Source organism: Cololabis saira, chromosome 3, assembly GCF_033807715.1.
Source record: "Cololabis saira isolate AMF1-May2022 chromosome 3, fColSai1.1, whole genome shotgun sequence".
NCBI classification, from domain to species: Eukaryota; Metazoa; Chordata; class Actinopteri; order Beloniformes; family Belonidae; genus Cololabis; species Cololabis saira.
The window spans coordinates 44,928,148-44,947,370 of NC_084589.1; the positions used below are offsets into that span (position 1 = coordinate 44,928,148).

General features: G+C 38.5%; 1 protein-coding gene across 1 annotated transcript; it reads right to left on the reverse strand.

Annotated features, from left to right (window-relative positions):
* Positions 1-3,497: 3,497 nt before the first annotated feature.
* Positions 3,498-4,812, reverse strand: LOC133440427 (zinc finger protein 239-like). Its single transcript, XM_061717685.1, has one exon. It carries the CDS (start codon positions 4,663-4,665, stop codon positions 3,784-3,786), a length of 882 nt encoding a protein of 293 aa, XP_061573669.1. The 5' UTR covers positions 4,666-4,812; the 3' UTR covers positions 3,498-3,783.
* Positions 4,813-19,223: the final 14,411 nt, after the last annotated feature.

Below are 19,223 nucleotides of genomic sequence, written 5' to 3' on the forward strand. Positions count from 1 at the left end.
CACCACGGCTTTTAACTGGAAACAAAGGGATCTTGTAGGAGTCATACTCATGTGTTCATTCATTCAACTTTCCAGGGTTACGTACCGACTCTGTGGAGTCTGATTTCAGGTTTCCAGGCGAGGTCCAACAGTCTGCGCTGACGGTCGAGCTCTTCTTCATACTCCAAGATGCTTTTTTCAAACACTGACAATATTTCTACAGCAGCTGCTGTTAGTCGCTGACCGATAAACTCTCTCAGATGATTCACCTTAGACATTGTTGAAGAGGAAAAAGAAAGGAAACAACAGAACCGTCCTCTCCTTCTTCTTCTCTAGGTTTAATGGCGGATCACAACCAACGTTATTAGGTTCTACCGCCACCTGCTGTACCGGAGTGTGTAACATCAGGATCATTATTACACCAGGTTACAGTCTAACTTAAAGGGGGGAAAAAGGAAATACCTAAATAAAATAAGATAACCCCATTTAAATCTTATTATCTATCCCTGCATCTTTAAGAAAGACAAGGATTTCCTTATAACAATCCCTCATCACCTCACTCCTCCCTAATAACCTACTAAACTCCATTCCCGTCCCAGCTCGTACATCCTGTCTCTTAAAGCGTTCCTTTCTACCTCATACTTGCCACATTTAAGAATCACATGCTCTACATTCTCTGTGACATCACACTCATCACATTTATCACACACGGACTTTGACATTAAATACAGAGTTGATTTTAAACTAGTATGACCTAATCTTAATCTAGAAATGATGACTTCCTCTCTCCTACACTTTCCTTTGAAAACCTTCACGTTAATTGACTTCTGTATGTTATAAAAATGTCTCCCTTTTACACCGTTGTCCCACACCTTCTGCCATGAATCCCTCACTGCCTTTCTAATTCATGATTTTGCTTCACCTTTACCAAAAGGAATTTCCATAATTACCTCACTACTCAATTTCAATGCTCTTTTAGCAATATTGTCTGCTTTCTCATTGCCATCAACACCCATGTGGGCAGGAACCCAACAAAACTGCACAGTAATTCCAGTTCTGCATAACCTCCACAATACCATTAATATTTCCAACACTAGATCTTCTCTTGTTGTTTTATTTGAAGTCAAACTCTGAAGGGCTGCAGTGGAGTCTGAACAAATGACATAGTTCCTTCTCGCAGTTACAGTAAGTATTTCATTTACCAACGAAAGTAATTAGAACAAAATGCATACAACATTCTTTCCATCACTGGTTTACTACGACTTCTGTCATTTAGCAGACGCTTTTATCCAAAGTGATTTACATCTGAGAAAACAACACAAGCAAGAAGGTTTAGAAAGAGTTTTATTTTTTCCGACACAATGAGAGCTGACACAATTTATATGATAAGCTTCTGATTGTTATATCAATAAATAAAAGAAAGATATTTTTTAATTAATGTGTTCTTTATTATTTGTTATAAAACATTTATGTTGTTAAGAAACTTTTATTGCAATGGGCTTCAAAATAATACACATGGTAAGTCTTTGAGACATTAAAACATTTAAATATCAAACTGATCAAACTATCAAACTGATTTTGGTGTGAAATATATAGATATACAAGACACATTTAAAGCTGCAGTTTCCAACATTTAACCACTAGAGGGAATAAAGATCCCAAACTAACCCCCAAACTCAGAATGACGGTTCATTCATGCATGAATCACCCACAGGTTTTCTGCAGGGGTTTGAAGCCTCTTTTTCCTCGTATTGTGGCAGGTTGGAATTATATAAAGCAAGAAGTTTAATGCGTAATTAGGGGCGTGGCCTTTTGATTGGCATTAATTTGTCCAAACTGTAAATAAATACTTTTTCTAAGATCTTAGAAAATGTTGGGAGTAAGACCTTTGCAGTTTAAATTTTTTTTTTTGTAAATGTCCCAGTTCTGAGCGACTGATTACAGCTGTATGTCAGTTAACAATCCATCAATAACCTTTTTGACTATTGTCATATCACCACAGTCAGTTGACACCTTGTTTTTACATTTACTTACAATATCTATGATTTCTCTCTCCTCCACAGCTGTGAGAAACATTGAATCTGGATTTCTACTTATTAATGTTTCCTTCCATCCATCAGCTGATCCAGGATCACACATTTTTCTGCCAGCTTTGGTCCAAAACTCACAAAATACCTGTTAAAATTATTAACCACCTCATTCATATCATTAATGACTTCATCATTATTGGTTAAATATTGTGGATAATTAGTCTGTCTTGAACTTTTCCTAATGGCATCATTCAATATATTCCAAATACCTTTAATATTATTTTTAGTCCTTATTCATGAAAGAATTCATGTCCCTCTCCATGAAGGCAAGTGGTCTCAGCTCTGAAACAGCAAAGTCCTCCTTCCATCATCATATTATTATTATTATTATTATTGTAATTATTATTACAAAAGTGCATCTCCACTCGTTGAGTTTGCACTTTCAAAGAGATGGAAAATGGACTGGTACCAAAAGCCAGGCTTGTTGCACAAGGTTTTGAGGAACTGCAAGTTTCTGCTACAGAAGGAATCTCCAACCTGTGCTTCAGTCTCTGAGGCTCCTTGTGGCAGGAAGTTATCAAAAACAATGACAACTGCATTTGATGGACATAAAATCTGCCTTCTTTCATGGACTAGAAATGTGGAGAGACATTTTTTATTATTATCATTAAAGTAGATTGTTCACTCTTGGGTTTATGTTGAGCTTTTATAACTCACCACCAGGGGGCACTGCTGCCCTTTCTACATATGGAGAGTGTAATATTCCAGAATTATAAACAATATAATAAGTCATCCATCTAAAATGAAAACTTAATTACATTTTCATGATTATTTCTGACTAAATATGAGTTGAGGTAAAAAGACATTTACTCCTAAACGGATGTCTGATATAAAAGGGTTAAATCCAAAGTGTGTCCTCTTCCTGGAATCTGATCCCGATGATCCTCCCTCTTCTTCCTGCTCTCCAACCTGCAGATCTGCAGCTTCAACACGGATCTCAACATCAGCTTTAGAAGAAATCATGTGTCAGACGAATTGTAAATCTAGCACAACTTGATTTTATACATGTGATTCAATAATATTGTTAATTTCATATTTCAATAATATGAAAAACGTACACAAATATGTTGTAACATATAGTTACAATAACACAGCATGGATCATTTGAATTACATTGTTTTGATTTAGTTTGTCCCATGAATTATCACGATAATCTGATGTATGTGCAGCTCAGATTTTAAAATGCATAAAGCCTTTTACAGTTTTCAGAGAACTATGTATAACATCACAATATATAACCTCTGAACGGAGTAGATGGAGAGAGTTTAATAACATGGAGCAGCAGATTAACTTTACAAAGAGAATGTGAGTGAAGAAGAAACGGATGGGAAAAAGGACGTGTGAGAGAGGCTTTGTAGATGAACAAAATAAACTGTCACGTTTAAAGAAAAATCAGCACATACTAACAACTCTTTATTTGCACCCTGGAGACGGCAAGTTACCAACAGCAACAAATAATACAATTTTAAGAAGGAACAGGGATTCAAACAAACTCAATGCAGAATTAAAAAAAAAAAGTACACAGCCACATCGTTCCCTCTGCGTCAAGTTGACGGAGAAGCATAAATCCGGGTTGAACCTGCAACCCTTGTGGGGAGGGGATTAGGCTCATCAGCCGCAGGAGGTGGTGGTTGGACTTCTGCGGGTTCTTCTTCTGTGGGTCAGACAGGAGTGGACAGCTGCCCCCGGAGGACGACAACATGAAATTCATTTGTCACGAGTCACCAGACTTCTCCTCCGGGTGATATGTCATGTGTCTCAGCAAATCAATTCTGCGGCTAAAACCTTTGTTGCACGTCTTGCACAAATATAGATTATCGCCCGTGTGCGTGGTTATGTGCCGTTTAAGGGCTGATGATTCAGTAAAGGTTTTTCCGCAGGTGTTGCACTGGTACGGCCTTTCGCCGGTGTGGGTCCTCGAGTGAACCACCAGGGTGGAACGTAGCCTGTAACTTTTTCCACATGTTTTGCAGATGTAGGGCTTCTCGCCTGTGTGCGTGTATATGTGATTTTTAAGAAGTGATGCGTGTCCAAACGATTTTCCGCAGGTGTTGCACAGGAATGGCTTTTCGCCAGTGTGGGTCCTCGAGTGACCCACCAGGTGGGAACGTTGCCTGTAACTTTTTCCACATGTTTTGCAGATGTAGGGCTTCTCGCCCGTGTGCGTGTATATGTGCCGTTTAAGATTTGATAATGTAGTAAAGGTTTTGTCGCAGGTGTTGCACAGGTACGGCCTTTCGCCAGTGTGTATCTTCATGTGATCCATTAAATTACAACTTTTACTGAAATCTTCCCTGCAAGTGCTGAAAGAAAACGCCTTCTTCGCCGTGTGGGTCCTGTCCAGCTTTGATTTACAGTTGCTGTCTGACGGGACAGCAGCATCTTCGTGTTCACCGTGTCGTCTCATTGGCTCCGGATCTGCAGTTTTACTGGAGTCTGAGCGTAAACTTTCAGTCCCTTCCTCATCTTTGTTTTGAGCTTCAGGAGAAGTGTGCAACAGCAGCTGGTCACAGTTTGGTCCCGGTTCACCATTTTCAACTTTCACATCAGCGACATTGACCAATGAGACATCCACCTCTACGTCCTTGCGTTTCATCTCCTGACCGCTGGAGTCTTCCTCCAGTTCTGTAGTCTGTGGATGCCCTGGTTCCCCCTGGTCCGGGCTGCAGCTCCTCTCCAGGTTATCCAGGTGCTGGTCACTGAAAACCCCGTCCTCCTCCACCTTACAAACATTTTCTTGTGGGAGTTCTGGAATTACAAAAAGGGACAAAAAGATAGGATTTTAACAAGTCAAAAGTGCTTCCCAGTGTTGATTGTTTGGTTGTATTTGTGAGGTTTAAACTTTGTCCTGAACCTTCGGTCTTCCCCTTCATCTATGTTGTATATATTTGAAAACAAGTGCATTACTCTGTGTGACCATTAGGCGGCACTGTGACTGTACTCTTGTGTTACTGCGTTGGTATCGAGACAGTTGAAGAATAAAGTTGTTGTTCTAGAAATGGCTTCTTCCGCGTCATATATAACGATCTAAATACAAGTACTGCATATGAACACCTATATGAACATCCTCCAACCGTCGTGTTTTTTGCCAGTGTCATCTCACATCTTACAAGTTCTAGTTCTAAGGTATAGAGTGTATAACAAAATAAATGTTGACCGGTTTGAGATGCAGGTTGATGACATCCTATGGGATGATGGATACACCCATGATGATGTTGAACAAGCATATCAGTCATTTTTCAAGTCTTTCAACTCTGTATTCATCAGGTGCTTTCCTCTTGTCAGCAAAAAAGCAAACCAGGTCTCTGCATTTAGAAAACCCTGGTTTACACCAGATCTCCACAAGTCTCTGAAAGCTAAGAATAGATTGTATAAGAAATTCATCAGTAATCCATCCCCAATTAATAAAGCAAATTATAAGACATTTCGTAACAATTATAATCATCTTGTTAGAATTGCCAAGAAAAAGTACTTTTCCGACAAATTCAATGAGGCTTCTAATAACATAAAAACTACCTGGGGAGTCATTAACCAGCTTCTAAATATGAATAATTCTACAGCCAATCTTGTACAATCGAGTCTACTCTGACCCATCTGACATTGCATATGTTTTTAACAATTATTTTGTTAATATTGGTACAGTTCTTTCAGAAAGGATAACTCCTATAGCCGGGTCTCCATCGGAGTTTCTGACAGGTTCCCATCCTTCTATTCAGAGCTTCAAGCCTCCTACAGAGAAGGAAATCTTTGACATAATTATGTGCCTGAAAGACTCAGCTGCTGGTCATGATGAGGTCAGATCTAACTTAATTATGAAAACTAGACATTCAATTGCTAAGCCTTTGACCCATATTTTCACCAAATCTCTAGAAACTGGAATAATACCCAATGACCTCAAAATTGCCAATTGGCCCACCTAGATGGTGCTTTCAGCATAAGTGCTTACAAGATGAAGAATTTTGTAAAGTACATAGGAAAACAAATAGAGTAGTTCTTCAAAACTAACACTACACAGACAACAGCATGTATAAGGTGGGAAGCATTTAAAGCCTTTCTCAGAGGACATATAATAAGCTATACGGGTTCAAAGTCAAAAAAAGGCACAAGAAGAGAGATTACATTTGGCAAAAAAAAGAAAACTCTTCAAGAAAAAGTTTATGAAAAAAACAACTCTCAACTGGAAAAAGAATTACTAATTTTGAGGTCTGAATATGACAAACAATCTGCTTTTAGAGCCGCATCTAGTCTTCTAAGATTAAAACAGTCATTCTATGAACAAGGTGATACATCTGGAAAACTATTAGCATGGCAAATAAAACAATTAGAGACCAGAACAGCTATTACAACAATAACATCCAACGGGAATGTTGTGGTGAACCCTACAGAAATAAATGATGCTTTCAGAGATTATTATTAAAAGATTATATGGTACAACTAACTCTATTAATGTACAAAATAGATTTTTAGATGGATTACCTATTCCTTGTACCCCAGATGAATATAAACAAGATTTAAATACAGATATTACCAAAGAAGAAATCTGTAACGCCATAGATAATTTGAAATCAGGAAAAAGAGCAGGACCAGATGGTCTCTCGATTGACTTGTACAAAGCATTTAAAAACATATTGCTAACACCCCATTTAGAAATGTTTCTCGAGGCATTTCGGAGTGGCAATCTTCCATCTTCGATGAATAAAGCTCTAATTATTTTACTGCCAAAACCAGGCAAAACCCATAATAAGTGTGAAAAATCTGAGACCAATAAGCCTCCTAAACTCGGACCTTAAAATATTATGTAAGCTTCTAGAAATTAGATTACAGAGAATTCTGCCAAAAATTGTAAATAAGGACCAAAATGGATTCATATCAGGAAGACAAGGTTTCCATAATGTCAGAAGAATACTGAATATCATTCACTATAAAAAAAGATAAACCAGATACAGCCCTATTATCATTAGATGCCGAAAAGGCCTTTGATAGGGTCGAATGGCCTTATCTTTTCAATGTTTTAGAAAGATTTGGTTGTGGAAATATCTTTATTAAATGGGTGCAGGTCATATACAATAACTCTACAGCAGAAATTCAACGAACAGAAATATTTCAAAACCAATAAATGTTAACAAAGGATGTCGACAGGGCTGCCCTCTCTCACCCTTGTTATTCACATTAGCAATAGAACCGTTTACTATAGCAAAACGTTCTCATCCACAGTTTTGCGGAATTACAGTAGGACCAGTAGAGCACACAATTGCCCTTTACGCAGACGATGTAATCTTATTTATGTCCTGTTTAAGGAAATCAATCCCAGCTCTGATACAGCTGATAAGAGCGTTTGGCGATATCTCAGGGTATAAAGTGAATCATACCAAATCCTCTATATTACTACTTAATTCAAATGAGAGGAAAAATCCAATAGCTGAAGCAATTCAGTTCAATGTTGTGGACCAATTTAAATATTTGGGAATACGCATTGTACCCGGGTTAGAACAGGTAGCAAGTGCCAACTATGAACCTTTAATGGCAGAAGTTAGTGAGTCAATCGACAGGTGGATGTCGTTACCAGTATCCATAATGGGCAAAGTTAATATTTTAAAAATGAATATTTTGCCAAAGTTGCTTTATTTATTCCAGAACATCCCATTACCACCACCTACAGATTTATTCTCAAAAGTCAAAACATTATTTGTTGGTTTTCTATGGAACAACCGTAGGGCGAGAATACGCTTGTCTTTATTGTACTTACCATATGACCGGGGGGGTCTAAAATGTCCGAACTTGATATGGTATTACTGGGCTGCACAACTGAGGTCTATTATGTTTTATTTTTCAATGGATAATGCCCCCCACTGGGCTGAAATGGAATCTTGTGGCTTAAATCTATCTCTTCCTTCATATATTTATTCAGACAGTGTACAAAAGCTTTGTAAACAAACTAAAAATCAAATTGTTAAACAAATGATAAAGATTTGGTATGAAGTGAAGAAATACTTAAACGAACCACAATCACTATCGCAATTTAGGCAGGGCAGATGAAACATTCAAATTGTGGTTAACTAAGGGACTAAAAACTATTAAAAATCTATACACAACAAACTCAGATGATATGATGTCCTTTGAAGAACTAGTAGCTAAATATCATCTTAATAGAAAACATTTCTTCAACTACCTTCAGCTTATAAATGATGTTAAAATAAATCAAAGCAATCTACTTTCTAAACCCTGTAGCACAGAACTAGAAAAAATTGTAACAAAGAATTGTCTGAGAAAGGGTGCAATATCAGAAATCTACAATTTGTTGATATCATTTTCAAGCGAGAACTCAACATATAAGCTAAGGGCCTGGAAGGAAAACATCCAAACAGATATTACCAAGGAAGAGTGGGAAGCTGCATGTGCCAACGCTCATTCTGGATCCATAAATGCACGCCTTAGAATAATACAATATAAATGGTTAATGCGGATGTATCTGACACCGATGGATTTGAATAGATATGACCCAAATATACCAGACATATGCACAAAATGTACAGAAGATAGAGGAACACTATTTCACTGCCTTTGGCAGTGTGGAATAATTATTAAATTCTGGGAAGAGATAAGAGTCATCATCGAAAAGATAATTTCCAAATCAATATCATTGGATCCTAAACTTTTCCTGCTGGGCCTTTATCCAGAGAAACATAACTTCAGTAAATATGAAAAAGCAATTATAGATTTAAGCTTTTTAAATGCCAAAAAATGTATTGCACTACTATGGAAAAGAAGCCATTAACCAAGTACCAGTCAATGGTTAAGACAAATGTTATCAACCCTACCGTTGGAAAGAAATACTTATATTCTGAAAGCCAAACAGCATGTATTTGAAGGTACATGGAAGCCCTTTATTGAATACCGTATTTTCGCGACCATAAGGCGCAACTTTTTTTTTTTTTTTTTTTTTTAAATGTGCCGGGCGCCTTAAGAAACGGTGCGCCGTGTCTATTACCTGAATTACGGTAATGTAAGGCCGGCCATGAGAACGGTAAAGGGAGAAGGGGGCGGGTGAAGCTGAATGAGACCATCCACTGAGCTGTTTAATGCGAAACAGAAGATGAAAACTTTTAAGGATTTGCTTGATGTGTAAAGTGAAATAAAATACAATCAAACTAAGTTTTGCTCCCGCTCTATTTAAATAAGCACACTTGTTCTGCAGCGCGCGTGTGTTTTGCATGTCGGAACCGGTGACTTTCCCCGGTTAAAGCAGCGGCTGGAGCAGCGCGGTGATGGGCGCTGCTGCAACCCGACTTCCTGGTTCCCCAAGCGGTCCAATCGACCTGGTTCCCGGCCGCTTTGCGAGCAGAAATTTCTGGGGTCTGTCTCAGGTCTGATCAGCTTCACCCTCCGAAATTTGCAGCCAAATCTGTCGGTTACAAACCCGGTACCGGACCCCGACATGCGCGGGTGTGTATTCGCGGCGCGACACACAGATTCTCATTTATGTAGCGCTTGACTGGCGCAGCTGATGGACAGAAACCTATGGTGATTTTTAAAAGAAAAACTTTGCATAAGACATTTCCAGCCGGAGTCCTTATAAGGACGAATGGAAAGGGGGGGGCTGGATGAAGGGATGATGATGATCAGGTGGCTGAGACAGGTCTGGAAATTCGGACTGGAGCTCCTGTCGGATACAAACCCCGGTACCGGCTCCCCGACAGCGCGTGTGTGAGCGGGTCCAGCGCGGGGGAGCAGACGGGGAGCGGACCAGGGACCAGCGCGGAGCGGGACCCGGGACGCGGGACCCGGGACGCGGGACGCGGGACCCGGGACGCGGGACCCGGGACCCGGGACGCGGGACGCGGGACCCGGGACCGCCGCGGTCGGGATCCGCAGCACAACGCAGCACAACGGGGTATGAAACGTTTATTTTCTTACCTTTATTTATTCAGGGGTCTGTCCCAGGTCGGAACAACTTCACCCTGCGAGATTTTCAGGCAAATCTGTCGGTTTGATCTCTGGTAGCCTAACCAAGATGCAGAGGATGCGCTCAGGAGCCGCCAGGCTCCCGCCGCGGGTTTGCCGGGCCAGGGCGCACCATCCCCGGGGCAGATCCGGCCGAAATGCCGCTGGTCTTTCCCCGGGAGCCCCTACTCCCATACAGGTGGGTGGCTTCGGTCCCAGCCAGTCCGAACAGGTCACATTCCCGGTTAAAGCCGCTGTGACGCGCGCTGCTCCACCCCGCTGGGGAGAGACGGGCTCTGCGCGGTGGAGGATCCGCACAACGGGGTATGAAAAGTTTATTTACTGTTGTGCAGAAAGTGACTGACACCGAGGAAATTCGGACTGGCGCAGCTGAATTAGCGGAGCTCTTTAATGCAGAAACAGAGGTTTTGCTCCCGCTCTATTTTTTAAATAAGCGCTTGTGTGCTTGTGTGTGCGTTCTGCATGTGTGTGCGTTCTGCAGCGGGTGTTTGTGTTTTCCGGCCGGCGTGTTTTGCGGCACGCGTGTGTGCAGCTCTGCTCTGTAGACTGCGCCTTTTGGGTCGGTGCGCCATATGTATGTTTTAAATCTAAAAATGACACACAAAAATGAGGGTGCGCCTTTCCACACGGTGCGCCGAATGGTCGCGAAAATACGGTACGTCAAGAACTCAGACTTAACAGAAAACCAAAATGATCACTAACTGTGGGTATGGTGTGTATGTTTGTTTATATGTATGTATGTATGTATGTATGTATGTATGTATGTATGTATGTATGTATGTATGTATGTATGTATGTATGTATGTATGTATGTATGTATGTATGTATGTATTTATTTATTTTTTCTCTGTTACTTTTAAAGCGCGTAGCTTATCATTATTATTACTATTATTTCACAATCCATTACATTGTGTTCATAATCTGTATAATAACAAGAGAAGCATTTTGTTCATTTTGTGTTTTTGTGATTGTGATTGTTTTGTTTTAAGCTATGTTTTTTTTTTGCTATATTTGGCAGCTAATCTAAAGAAAATACATGGCCATGACTAGACTATACATTACATGATTGTTTTTACTGTGATTGTCTTGTGCTGCTATAAAACTCAAATAAAGATATTGTGGAAAAAATAAATAAATAAAATATATTGTAAATTTAACACCGGTCTGTCTATAGGAGATGACCCGCTCACTCAGGTTACATCAACAACCTTCCTTGGTGTAATTATCCATGAAATTTAAGCTGGAAAAACCACATCAACCATGTCTGTAAAAATATATCTAAATCTATTGGTATTATTGGCAAATTCCGTAGTTTGGTGAATGAAAATTGTCTCCCAACTCTTTATTATAGCTTGATATACCCATATCTCATTTAGTGTAATAGTATTTGGGGAGCTACCTACAACACACATCTTCATAAACTTCATATGTTGTAAAAAAGATTCTGCAGGAATGCCATACACAGTAATTGGTCTGCTCATTCTGCCCCTCTTTTCAAACAACTCAATATTTTACCCATCTTTAAAGGGAAAGTTCGGTTTTTTACAACCTGGACCTTATTTCTGGCATTTTTTATGGTTGTATACTCACCCAGAGGTGTTTGGTGTCATTTGGAGTCCTTCGGAAGATATTAGGAGTTTTTTGCGAGCCGCTTATCCATATAACGGTAGCGCATGGGGGCACCGCGGGACACAGACGATGCAGCGTCTAAATAACACATGATTGCCGCGAAACTCTTCATTTCTTTTATGAATCACTAGATCTGCTTCCAGAACCTGTTGTCTACATCCGGGGTTGTCTGTGTAACAAATAAATCAGTTTGTAAACAAGACCTCTGAACTCATGACGTCATCTCTGTGCGCGCATCCCAGACACAGCTCCATGTACAGCTGGAGTTCGCTGCTGTTAGTTTACTGTTAGTTATTTGAAACATGTCTGAATATTTGTCAAATTCTGAGGTTGTGGACGACGACTTTGAATATGATGGACGTCTTTACCGTTTTGAGCCAGAGTATACGGCTGAAGAGCTCACTGAACGGAGGACAGAGTGCGCGCACAGAGATGACGTCATGAGTTCAGAGGTCTTGTTTACAAACTGATTTATTTGTTATACACACAGCCCCGGATGAAGACAACAGGTCCTGGAAGCAGATCTAGTGATTCATAAAAGAAATGAAGAGTTTCGCGGCAATCATGTGTTATTTAGACGCTGCATCGTCTGTGTCCCGCTGTGCCCCCTTTGCTACCGTTATATGGAGAAGCGGCTCGCAAAAAACTCCTAATATCTTCCGAAGGACTCCAAATGACACCAAACACCTCTGGATGAGTATACGACCATAGAAAATGCCAGAAATAAGGTCCAGGTTGTAAAAAACCGAACTTTCCCTTTAAGTTAAATACATATCAAACCTGCAATTTTATTTTCAAAGTATTGTTCCTGCCAGTTTCCTTTTCTTTGCCATGTAAAGATTGTTTTCAGTTCAACAGTGATATGCACCATTTTAATACAAGACAGGCTAATCATTTAAATCTCCTGAAGTTCCGTACTGGTTTGTGTCAGTTCTCCATCAGATACAGTTATGGAACACCTACAGCAATCTCGTCTACCTCTACTTCATTCAATCATTTTAAACATAAACTCAGGACACATTTAATTGATCACATTACCTAATGATATTTGTGGATATTTTTTTTCTTTAATCATGTAGATACCATGTATTCTATTCATGCTGCTGTTTATTTGCTTTGTCTTTGTTTTTAAACTGCAATCATGTATTCTGCATATTTTAAATCTTTGTACAATATTTTGCTGTATTTTACAGGCAGAAGCCTCGTATAAGCCCCTTGGGCTTTTTGCCTCAACTGAGCACTACTGCGGTCCAGCCAGCCGTCATTCGTATTTACGGTCAAATCAGCCGCTCCTAAATGTTCATGTGCTCCTATTTCAGCCTTTACGGTAAATGAATGAACGTTGCTCAGAAACGGAAAGATATGAAGTTCTGAGTCTGAGATAATGCAGATATGTTTTTTTTCATATACCCATACTTCCACTGTAATATTTACACGCTATTACTGTAAAAGAAAAGGATGAAACACTTTTCTTTTAAGATCTCAACTTCAAACATCTTACTTTTCTATAACGGTCAATCGCCGTTTTTGCTTCAGGTTCTGTTTTGCAGGGACTATAAAAATGAATTCTCCATTAATTTCACCCAATGCCTCAAATACCTCTCTTCCGAACTAGAATCACTACAGGCACAGTGAATTTCAAACAATTTTACTGTACAATTATTGAAATATTAAGGTGTAAACTTCAAACAATTTACTTTTCTACAAAAGTCAATCGCCTTTTTTTGCTTCAGGTTCTGTTTTGCAGAGACTATAAAAATGAAATTCACCCATAATTTCACCCAATACCCCATATACCTCTCTTCACAACTGCAGTCACTACAAGTATGCTTAATTTCAAACAATTTTACCGTAGAAATATTGAAATATTAAGGTGTAAACTTCTAACACTACTTTTCTACAAAGGTCAGTTGATTTTGTTGCAGAGACTGTAAAAATTAATTATTCTATAATTTCAGCTAATACCTCATATACCTCTCTTCAGGACTACAATCACTGCAAGTATGCTTAATCTTTTCACTACAGGTCTGCTCAATTTCACATTCACTGTACTTTTATAATCCACACAGAATCACAGGTCAGTCCCGTCACCACAATCGCCTCATTGTTTTATAATCATCCTTAAGCACACTATGTGGATATTTGATTTAGTTTTAGAATTCATTTTTACAGTCTCTGCAACAAAGGCGACTGACCTTTGTAGAAAAGTAGTGTTTGAAGTTTACACCTTAATATTTCAATATTTCTAAAGAAAAATTGTTTGAAATTAAGCATGCTTGTAGTGATTCTAGTTATGAAGAGGGCTATATGAGGCATTGGGTGAAATTATGGGAGAATTCATTTTTATAGTCTCTGCAAAACAGAACCTGAAGTAAAAAAAAAAGTGTTTTCCTCTTCCTTTTCTTTTACAGTAAGAGTGTGTAAATATTACGGTGGAAGTATGGGTGTAATCAAGTTAATGAAAAAAAATATATGAAAAAAACATCTGCATTATCTCAAACTCAGTATTTTCATATCTTTCTGTTTCTGAGCCGCGTTCATTCATTTACCGTAAAGGCTGAAATAGGAGCACATGAACATTTAGGAGCGGCTGATTTGACCGTAAATACGAATGACGGCTGGCTGGACCGGAGTCGAGCACTTTACCAATCTCTCTTTTACATTTGTATGTTACTTGTTCTGTTTTTATACTGTGCTGAATAAATGAATCTAAAAAACCGGTGATCTGCATCTTTTCTACAGAATAAAGGATTAAGTGTAAAGTGTGAAATATGAGTCTGGTCCAGAGTGTGAATGGAGCATGAAAGGCAGCACCAAGTAAACAGAACAACAAGTTAGTTCGGGATGTTTCCGAATCCCACATCAGCAGCTGCTTGAGCTGGGGAGTTTCCCATTGAGTTGGTTTGCTTCATCACCACGGCTTTTAACTGGAAACAAAGGGATCTTGTAGGAGTCATACTCATGTGTTCATTCATTCAACTTTCCAGGGTTACGTACCGACTCTGTGGAGTCTGATTTCAGGTTTCCAGGCGAGGTCCAACAGTCTGCGCTGACGGTCGAGCTCTTCTTCATACTCCAAGATGCTTTTTTCAAACACTGACAATATTTCTACAGCAGCTGCTGTTAGTCGCTGACCGATAAACTCTCTCAGATGATTCACCTTAGACATTGTTGAAGAGGAAAAAGAAAGGAAACAACAGAACCGTCCTCTCCTTCTTCTTCTCTAGGTTTAATGGCGGATCACAACCAACGTTATTAGGTTCTACCGCCACCTGCTGTACCGGAGTGTGTAACATCAGGATCATTATTACACCAGGTTACAGTCTAACTTAAAGGGGGGGGGGGGGGGGGGAAAGGAAATACCTAAATAAAATAAGATAACCACATTTAAATCTTATTATCTATCCCTGCATCTTTAAGAAAGACAAGGATTTCCTTATAACAATCCCTCATCACCTCACTCCTCCCTAATAACCTACTAAACTCCATTCCCGTCCCAGCTCGTACATCCTGTCTCTTAAAGCGTTCCTTTCTACCTCATACTTGCCACATTTAAGAATCACATGCTCTACATTCTCTGTGACATCACACTCATCACATTTATCACACACGGACTTTGACATTAAATACAGAGTTGATTTTAAACTAGTATGACCTAATCTTAATCTAGAAATGATGACTTCCTCTCTCCTACACTTTCCTTTGAAAACCTTCACGTTAATCAGAGGTGTCAAGTAACAAAGTACAAATACTCCGTTACCTTACTTAAGTAGAAATTTTGGTTATCTATACTTCACTGGAGTAATTATTTTTCAGACGACTTTTTACTTTTACTCCTTACATTTTCACGCAATTATCTGTACTTTTTACTCCTTACATTTTAAAAAACAGCCTCGTTACTCTATTTCATTTCGGCCTTTAAAAAAAAACTATCCAGTTAAATTGCTCCATCCGGATAGAGTGAATTTGGTTGTGGTTGTTTCAGATGTTCTTGTCCAGTTTTGTTCTTACATCCGTTCCCTCAGATTCCTGCAACTAAACTTGGATGTACATTCCAATAAAGGTTAGGATAAATGATAACATGCCTCTGAAGTTTGACTTATTGCAACATTACAATACTTATAGGCAACTAGTCATCATATCTTCTGCTCTCCGAAACACATGTTAATGCTCAATAGTACACGTATATGCTTCTTTAATATATTTACATTATACTAAGATACATTCATTTTCAATGGCTTTTGTCCTTAATGGCTTTTTTCCCCCTTACATTACTTTTACTTTTATACTTTAAGTAGTTTTGAAACCAATACTTTTATACTTCGACTTGAGTAAAAAACTTGAGTCGATACTTCAACTTCTACAGGAGTATTTTTAAACTCTAGTATCTATACTTCTACCTGAGTAATGAATGTAAATACTTTTGACACCTCTGACATTAATTGACTTCTATGTTCCATAATTACCTCACTACTCAATTTCAATGCTCTTTTAGCAATATTGTCTGCTTTCTCATTGCCATCAACACCCATGTGGGCAGGAACCCAACAAAACTGCACAGTAATTCCAGTTCTGCATAACCTCCACAACACCATTAATATTTCCAACACTAGATCTTCTCTTATTGTTTTATTTGAAGTCAAACTCTGAAGGGCTGCAGTGGAGTCTGAACAAATGACATAGTTCCTTCTCGCAGTTACAGTCAGTATTTCATTTACCAACGAAAGTAATTAGAACAAAATGCATACAACATTCTTTTCATCACTGGTTTACTACGACTTCTGTCATTTAGCAGACGCTTTTATCCAAAGTGATTTACATCTGAGAAAACAACACAAGCAAGAAGGTTTAGAAAGAGTTTTATTTTTTCCGACACAATTAGAGCTGACGCAATTTATATGATAAGCTTCTGATTGTTAATATCAATAAATAAAAGAAAGATATTTTTTAATTCATGTGTACTTTATTATTTGTCATAAAACATTTATGTTGTTAAACTTTTATTGCAATGGGCTTCAAAATAATACACATGGTAAGTCTTTGAGACATTAAAGCATTCAAATATCCAACTTAGTTTAGTTCAGCGCTTCCAGTCGGTGGATTTATTATTGACGTGCACATGCAGGACTCATGAGTCACCGTTTGGCATTAAAATAAAAAAGTAAGTTAAGTCAGAGGGAAGTTAAACTTCGGATGGTTCGACCAGAGGGAACACAGGGAAGGAAATGAGGATCAATTAACATGATTTTGGTGTGAAATATATAGATATACAAGACACATTTAAAGCTGCAGTTTCCAACATTTAACCACTAGAGGGAATAAAGATCCCAAACTAACCCCCAAACTCAGAATGACGGTTCATTCATGCATGAATCACCCACAGGTTTTCTGCAGGGGTTTGAAGCCTCTTTTTCCTCGTATTGTTGCAGGTTGGAATTATATAAAGCAAGAAGTTTAATGAGTAATTAGTGGCGTGGCCTTTTGATTGGCATTAATTTGTCTAACCTGTAAATAAATACTTTTTCTACGATCTTAGAAAATGTTGGGAGTAAATAATCAGGCCTGTAATTAGTGAATTGGTGTCTGTCTCCAGTTCTGTACAGTGGGATGACTTTTGCAGTTTTTTTTTTTTTTTTAGAAATGTCCCAGTTCTGAGCCACTGATTACAGCTGTATGTCAGTTAACAATCCATCAATAACCTTTCTGACTATTGTCATATCACCACAGTCAGTTGACACCTTGTTTTTACATTTACTTACAATATCTATGATTTCTCTCTCCTCCACAGCTGTGAGAAACATTGAATCTGGATTTCTACTTATTAATGTTTCCTTCCATCCATCAGCTGATCCAGGATCACACATTTTTCTGCCAGCTTTGGTCCAACACTCACAAAATACCTGTTAAAATGATTAACCACCTCAATCATATCATTAATGACTTCATCGTTATTGGTTAAATATTGTGGATAATTAGTCTGTCTTGAACTTTTCCTAATGGCATCATTCAATATATTCCAAATACCTTTAACGTTATTTTCAGTCCTTATTCATGAAGGAATTCATGTCCCTCTCCATGAAGGCAAGTGGTCTCAGCTCTGAAACAGCAAAGTCCTCCCTCCATTATCATATTATTATTTTTATTATTATTGTAATCATTATTACAAAAGTGCATCTCCACTCGTTGAGTTTGCACTTTGAAAGAGATGGAAAATGGACTGGTACCAAAAGCCAGGCTTGTTGCACAAGGTTTTGAGGAAGTGCAAGTTTCTGCTACAGAAGGAATCTCCAACCTGTGCTTCAGTCTCTGAGGCTCCTTGTGGCAGGAAGTTATCAAAAACAATGGACACTGCATTTGATGGACATAAAATCTGCCTTCTTTCATGGACTAGAAATGTGGAGAGACATTTTCATTAAACCTTCTCCAGAGACCAACAGAGCAGATCATCTTTTTTTAACCCACATCAACTCCATGGTTCCTGACACAGTGGATTCCTATCAGTTTTCCTACCGTGCCAACAGATCAGTGGATGAAGCGATGGCTTCGGCTTCACTTCACCTTCCAACACCTGGACAGGATGAACACCTATGCACGGCTTCTGTCCCTGGATGTGTCATTTGATGAAGCCAAGACCAGTGAAATAACAAACTGGATCAAAATGACGTGATTGAGGAAGTTGAGGATAAAGGACAAAAGTGCATCTCCACTTTTCAACTTCATTTGATGACATTTCTCTTTCAACATTGTTTTCTGAGCTAAATGCTGGTTGTACTGATCACGCTGTACCAATAATCTGCGTCACTGACAACTTTCCTCTTGTTGATGCACTAAAGTCTTTTTTTATTTGTGTTTTTATTATTATTACGATAGATTGTTCATTCTTGGGTTTATGTTGAGCTTTTATAACTCACCACCAGGGGGCACTGCTGCTCTTTCTACATATGGAGAGTGTAATATTACAGAATTATAAACAATATAATAAGTCATCCATCTAAAATGAAAACTTAATTACATTTTCATGATTATTTCTGACTAAATATGAGTTGAGGTAAAAAGACATTTACTTCTAAACGGATGTCTGATATAAAAGGGTTAAATCCAAAGTCTGTCCTCTTCCTGGAATCTGATCCCGATGATCCTCCCTCTTCTTCCTGCTCTCCAACCTGCAGATCTGCAGCTTCAACACGGATCTCAACATGAGCTTTATAATAAATCATGTGTCAGACGAGTTGTAAATCCAGTACAACTTGATTTAATACATGTGATTCAATAATATTGTTAATTTAATATTATGTAAATAATATGAAAAACATCCACAAATATGTTGTAACTTTAGCTTGTACAGGACTGTCTCAGAAAATTAGAATATTGTGATTTTCAGTAATGCAATTACAAAAACGTCATACATTCTGGATTCAATACAAATCAACTGAAATATTGCAAGCCTTTTATTATTTTAATATTGCTGATCATGGCTTACATATTAAGAAAACTCAAATATCCTATCTCAAAAAATTTGAATATTCTGGGAATCTTAATCTTAAACTGTAAATGGTGACAGAT

Coding starts and splice junctions, on each gene's coding strand:
- LOC133440427 (XM_061717685.1), bottom strand. CDS start 4,665: ATGAAACGCAAGGACGTAGAGGTGGATGTCTCATTGGTCAATGTCGCT.